Source organism: Podarcis melisellensis, assembly GCF_964234715.1.
Source record: "Podarcis melisellensis genome assembly, chromosome: 17".
Lineage (NCBI taxonomy): Eukaryota > Metazoa > Chordata > Lepidosauria > Squamata > Lacertidae > Podarcis > Podarcis melisellensis.
The window spans coordinates 6,174,847-6,181,523 of NC_138534.1; the positions used below are offsets into that span (position 1 = coordinate 6,174,847).

The 6,677-nt window shown below is 46.9% G+C and overlaps 1 protein-coding gene across 1 annotated transcript; it reads right to left on the reverse strand.

Annotated features, from left to right (window-relative positions):
- Nucleotides 1-1,515: 1,515 nt before the first annotated feature.
- On the reverse strand, nt 1,516-6,327 carry LOC309360265 (lysozyme C, milk isozyme-like). The gene is made up of 4 exons (XM_081894943.1): nt 6,157-6,327; nt 4,516-4,674; nt 3,195-3,276; nt 1,516-1,703 (listed from the first exon to the last, which is right to left on the reverse strand). Exons 1-4 carry the CDS (start codon nt 6,293-6,295, stop codon nt 1,637-1,639), a joined length of 447 nt encoding a protein of 148 aa, XP_081751069.1. The 5' UTR covers nt 6,296-6,327; the 3' UTR covers nt 1,516-1,636.
- Nucleotides 6,328-6,677: the final 350 nt, after the last annotated feature.

A 6,677-nucleotide genomic window follows, 5' to 3' on the forward strand; every position in this document is an offset into this window, starting at 1 on the left:
ATTCTGAGTTTTAAGTTGTTGTAACCTGCCATGGGACCTGATGGTGGAAGGCAGGCAATAAATGCAAACAGGGGTGCCGACTTATAAAAAATATTGGGGGGGCCCATACCGACTTATAAAAAATATTGGGGGGGCCCAAGACCTCCAAACCGCTGCTGCTGGGGGAACGAAAGGGGCGAGCCCCGGGCTGCCCCGACCTTAAGTGAACCTGTGAGGGCCCGCCCTTTGCGGCAGCCGATTGGCTGCCACCGTGGGCAGTGAATATTAATGATGTATCATTTTTGTGCTTCATGCTGTGGCCACAGACATGTGATCTGATGGTGAATTTGGGGTGACCCAATGCAAAAATCCTGAGAATCCCTGTGGATCCATGCTTTGTAACCACGTTTTTGCACCATTGCAGCCCCAGGCAACAGTGGGTGTGTGATTTTTGGGGGGCAGGCTGTAGCCATGGACATGCTATGTGCTCTGATGGTGAATTTGGGGTGACCCAATGCAAAGATCCTGAGGATCCCTGTGGATCCATGTTTTGTAACCACGTTTTTGCACCATTGCAGCCCCAGGCAACAGTGGGTGTGTGATTTTTGGGGGGCAGGCTGTAGCCATGGACATGCTATGTGCTCTGATGGTGAATTTGGGGTGACCCAATGCAAAGATCCTGAGGATCCCTGTGGATCCATGTTTTGTAACCACGTTTTTGCACCATTGCAGCCCCAGGCAACAGTGGGTGCGTGATTTTTGGGGGGCAGGCTGTAGCCATGGACATGCTATGTGATCTGTTGGTGAATTTGGGGTGACCCAATGCAAAGATCCTGAGGATCCATGTGGATCCATGCTTTTAAACCACATTTTAAGTGGGGAGGGAAGGAAAAACACAGAACGGACAAGGAGCACGAGAGGGGTGTGCAGAGAAGCAGCTGGCTAAGAATGCAGGGGAGGGGTATAACGGCAAGGAGGAAAGAAAGGCAAAAGTTTTCCCTCACCTACCCACCCAAGCCAGCCAGCTCGCACGCTCTCTCTCTCTCTCTCTCTCTCTCTCTCTCCCCCCCCTCCTGGAGCACAGAGACGACACTCTGCTTGCCTGGAGGGGAGGGGCTTTCCCTGCTCTTTGTTCCGTTTGAGCAAACACAGCAAGGAAACAGAGGAGGGTGGGCAGTAAGACCCTGAGGCAGAATGCAGGAAAGCAGCCGCTTCCTCTTTTTGAGGGGAAAATACGGTAATCATTTTCTTAAATTATTGGGGGGGCAGAGCCCCCCCAAACGAATTTTTAAGGGGGCTCGGGCCCCCTCAGGCCCCATGGAGTCGGCGCCTATGAATGCAAACAATAACAGCAACAATAATAACCGCTCAATAAACAACTCATCTTCCAGGTAGTTCCTACAATCTTTCTGAGACATGCGTGAATAACCCAGGACTTCACCTGCCTAGGGCATCTTTGCAGTAACTCCTCCCAAGCTGCTCCCACCTAAAATGTAAGGATAGGTGCTTAACTGACATTATAAAACAGGTCTCCACTGTTTTTTAATGCATTTATTTCTGCGACTGAGTTAGAACAATTTCTTGACAGGCTGAGACATAACTGAGGCTGGAGTCAGTTTTCTAGCATCCCTGCCGACACCAGGATATTGTGTTTTTTCTACAAGTCGCACCCTGCAACGTATTGAGACAGGTCCTGACCTTGGCAATGTAATCTCCATGCCACCCTGGAGGGGGAAATGAACAGATATGAAAAATGAACTGTGCGTGCATTTTATCAGCTTCAAACACAGCTAGGTTGTCTGTTTTCTCCATTTGGATTGAAGTTGACTGGGGGTGAGGGGAGAATGCATCAAAACACAGTTATATCACAACTGGATCGACATAGTTTGTGGCTACAGTTGTGTGCACGCTGCTTCACAAACCAGTGGTAGGAATACTCTGGATACAGAGAAAATATGTGTGCACAATGCTTTTGTTTTATCACTAAACAGCCTCGATCCAGTATACCTGAAGGAGCGTCTCCACCCCCATCGTTCTGCTGAGGTCCGGCACCCGGGCTTTCTGGCGATTCCCTCACTGCGAGAAGCCAAGTTACAGGGAACCAGGCTGAGGGCCTTCTCGGTAGTGGAACCCACCCTGTGGAACACCCTCCCACCAGATGTCAAAGAGAAGAACAACTACCAGACTTTTAGAAGACATCTGAAGGAAGCCCTGTTTAGGGAAGCTTTTAATGTTTAACAGACCACTGTATTTTAATACTCTGTTGGAAGCCGCCCAGAGTGGCTGGGGAAACCCAGCCAGATGGGTGGGGTATAAATGATAGATTCTATTCTATTCTATTCATTCTATTCTATTCTATTCTATTCTATTCTATTCTATTCTATTCTATTCTATTCTATTCTATTCTATTCTATTCTATTCTATTCTATTCTATTCTACTTGACTTGTTTCCCTTCTACCTATGTGAAACTTTCTTAACTAAAATAGATGTGTTAAAGAACATACAGTGGTACCTCGGGTTAAGAACTTAATTCGTTCCGGAGGTCTGTTCTTAACCTGAAACTGTTCTTAACTTGAAGCATCACTTTAGCTAATGGGGCCTCCTGCTGCCGCTGCATGATTTCTGTTCTCACCCTGAAGCAAAGTTCTTAACCCAAGGTAATATTTCTGGGTTAGCAGAGTCTGTAACCTGAAGCGTATGTAACCCGAGGTACCACTGTATAATAATATCATCTAACAGATCGCCATGGGCCCCCCTTGAAAAACTGAAATGCAGCACATTTCACAGGCATGGCAATCTAGACTGTGTGCACATTAGTGGCTTGAAACACAGTGATGTCGTTCCCCTGCTGTCTTCCAACTCACATTTTTACATTACACACCTAGGGGGGCGGGGGGGGGGGGTTGGGGATGTCTTCATCCAAGGCTTGTTACCTGATTTGTTTCCCTATACATTCAACCCCCCAAAAGACTTCTATTCAACTTCTATTCTGTTCATCTGTGCATTTGCAATGACTGTCTCAAGTGGACACACCTCAACTCAACCGTGGCTTCCATTTTCAAATCAAACAGGAGTATTTCTAACGTAATTGTGGCACCCTCATATTCCCCAGCTCAGAGAGAACTTGTGCTTCTGCAGTGATTGTGGTGTTTAGGGTGTCCCTCCACCTCTCACAAGGGAAAACCCTTCTCCCAACAGTTCACAGTCTTCTTACCAGGCACCCAGTCCGTTGGGTGAATTGTCAACGACAACCTTAGCGCAAGCCACGTCTACGGCGATGTTGTCTGTCAGCAGTTCTGCAAGGAAAGCAGATGCAATAGGTGCATGAAGCAGGGGTGTAGGAAGGGGGGGTGGCCTACCCCAGATGTCATCCCAGAGTGGAGCTGACAAAATCCCCCCTGGGCGGACTGTGCGATTGCCCCCAGGCAGATTGCCCCACCCCCTGGGTAGATCACCCTGCCCCCGGGTGCATGACATGTGCACTGTTCCAGGTGCCCGAGCGGCCAGCTCCACCTCTGGCATGAAGGGGCCCTGTTGGGATGTTATAGGCCTGGTGCAGTTTTGAAGGGACAAAAGAGATGTAAAAAGGGCCAGACAATATTGCCTGATTCTCCCATAGTTGCAACCTTTTCTCCCCTCCCACCTGGCATGGCTCCTATGAGGCGGTCAGAAATACAACAGGTGTACCTTCCTCCAGCGTGGGAAAGCCGTGATGGTGGGATGAAGTTCTATGTCAGGCATGGCCAAACTTGGCTCTCCAGATGTTTTGGGACTACAATCCCCATCATCCCTGACCACTGGTCCTGTTAGCTAGGGATGATGTGAATTGTAGTCCCAAAACATCTGAAGGGCCAAGTTTGGCCATGGCTGCTCTATGTGGAATTTCTATTTTGCAAATGCTAAAGAAACAGGAGCTGCCTGGAAAAAACAACAACTAGTCGTCCTAGACTGACCCTCTGTCCATTAGCATGCAGCTTGAAAGAGCCTTTTGTATCCAGAGGGTAAAAAATGGGGAACAGTCCCTATACACTTGCTAATTCCAAGTCAAATAAATGTATCTCCTATGATCTGACTACAGAATTTAATGTCCAAACAGACTACACGTGGAACTTGAAATCTCCTGGCTAGGAGGGCTGCATTTCTGGTAGGAAGCTGGGGCTTTCCCAGCCAGCATATACATCAACATATGAATAAGCTGGTCAAGCTAGACTGCTGACCCACAGCTATCTGACTTTTTCTCTTTGGGAGTACAAATACCATACCTGCAAAGAGCTGAAGCAGAATGCTCCAGGGTGAGGAAGGACAACTGATCCTTTCTGTCTCCCAGAAGCAATTGATGTGCTGTGCATCACAATTTAGATTGGGGTGGGGAACTTGTGGCCCTCCAGATGTCATTTGGTTCTAACTTCCATTAGCCCCGGCCAGCAAGACCAGTGTTCTGGGATGGTGGAAATTGTAGATTATCAACATCTGGTGGGCCAAAGGTTCTCCATCTCTGAAAGGCAAATCTCCCTCCAGGAGAAGCCGATTCTCACCAGAGCATTGAATTCCGCATATGTTGGAACTTGGCTCGCTGGGACTCTGGCACCAGTAACGGCTGTTGATCTGGAAGATGCCATAGTCAGCACTGCCATCAGAGTCGTAGTGTATGGCCTGGGTATTGTAGCTGCTCTCATGACATGCTGTGCAGACCCCTGAGACAGAAGGCATGATACGGTCAGAACTAAGTGCGCAGATTCTGAGGTGGATGCCCCATTCTTCACACCCACACGTGTTTCGAAATCCTGCCTTATCCAACTGTCCAGTGAATCCGAGCTGCGGACTTTGGTGGCCAAGGGGTGGAAGGAACAAGAACCCCCGACAATAACAGACTGGCATTATAAGCTACAAGAATTTGCTGAAATGGCGCAGTTAACAAATACCCTGAGAGGGAATTCAAAACAAAAATTTACGGAAAAGTGGGATAGATATAAAACATGTTCAAAAATACAGTAAAGGTTCGCTATCTATGCTAGCATTTGATTGACATTGGAGTGAGATTGAGAAATACCGTACATTGAGAGCACATATTGATATAGGAATGTATTAGATAATATGTAAAGAAACATACAATAATAAGAGTACATTCGTTTGTAAAAAAGGAATATACAACGGGAAAGACAGGAAGTCTAGTGTGTTGGTATGTATATGATTTTGGGGGGGAAATGTTTTCCCCCTCCCTCTTTGTTCTTTCTTTCTTTTTTTTTGTTTCATTTTTTTCTAGGTATATAAAATTTTTATATAATTTTTGTATACATGTTGGAAATTATATTATAGTATGTCCTGTAATGTAATATGACAACATTTACTGATGTAATATAAGAATGTTAACAAATAAATAAAATGCAAATTCAAAAATAAAAATAAAAAATCCAGCTGTCCAGTGAGTTCTTGGCTTCATCACATCCACCTCTACGCTGCACCCTTCCACTTCTCTGTATGTGGATGCACAAACCACATTCTTCACCCTCATTCATTCATTCACACACATCATTTACACCCTATTCCTGCAGCCCTATAAGGTAAAAAGGTAAAGGACCCCAGTCAAAGGTGACTATAGGGTGTGGCGCTCATCTTGCTTTCAGGCTGAGGGAGCCGGCATTTGTCTGTAGACAGATTCCTGGGTCATGTGGCCAGGATGACTAAACCGCTTCTGCCCAACGGGACACCATGACAGAAACCAGAGCGCACGGAAACAACATTTACCTTCTTGCTGGAGCAGTACCTATTTATCTACTTGCACTGGTGTGCTTTCGAACTGCTAGATTGGCAGAAGCTGGGACAGAGCAACGGGAGCTCACCCCATCGTGGCGATTTGAACCCCCAACCTTCCGATTGGCAAGCCCAAAGGGCTCTGTGGTTTAGACCACAGAGCCACCTGCGTCCTATAGCAGCCCTATATCAGGATGCAGCATGGCATGTTCCAAATTAGCTATAGAAATGCGGAGGGAGGACACCTTCCTCTCATAATTACAGCTACACACCTAGTCAGTCAGACCCAGGAGATTAAGCACTCTCCCCAGATGTAGTGCACAGCCACCTGCCGCCGCTGCCCCCTGCTGCCCCCCACTCAGATAAATTCTGTCTTTTCATAATGCTTGCCTAGCCAATACCCAGATGTCCCCCAATGGACTTACAGTTGGCCAGGCTATAGCCAGCATAACCATCTAAGCCCAACTGCTGGAGCCTCTGAGCCAGCTCACAGCGGCCATAGATCATGCCTTCTCCTGTGGTGAGGAGACCAGCAAGGAAGGGGAGCAGCCAAAGAGCCTTCATCGTTGTAGTGCAGGAGGTCAAGGTAGATGGTGAGGGTGTCACGCCTGCTTTTATATGGGCTCTTGGGCACTCCTCTGGAAAGAAGCCAAGGTCTGCATGATGTTGCCAGACCCTTGAGGACGTTCACCCTGACCTTGCTTAGCTAATCTGCATGTGTGTGTCAACAAGAAGAAGGGGACATGACTCTTTGGGTCCCACTCTCTGTGGTGGAGGACAGAGCTGTAGCTCCAGGATCCAAGTTGTATTACTAGATTTTAATTAATTCATTAAAAAAGAAGTATTGCCATACTATATTTGATAAATTCACAATCTAATCAATTTAATTCCTGTATTCGAATTTTTACTTTAGTGTACAAATAGGGTAATTTATGAGAACTTTCTA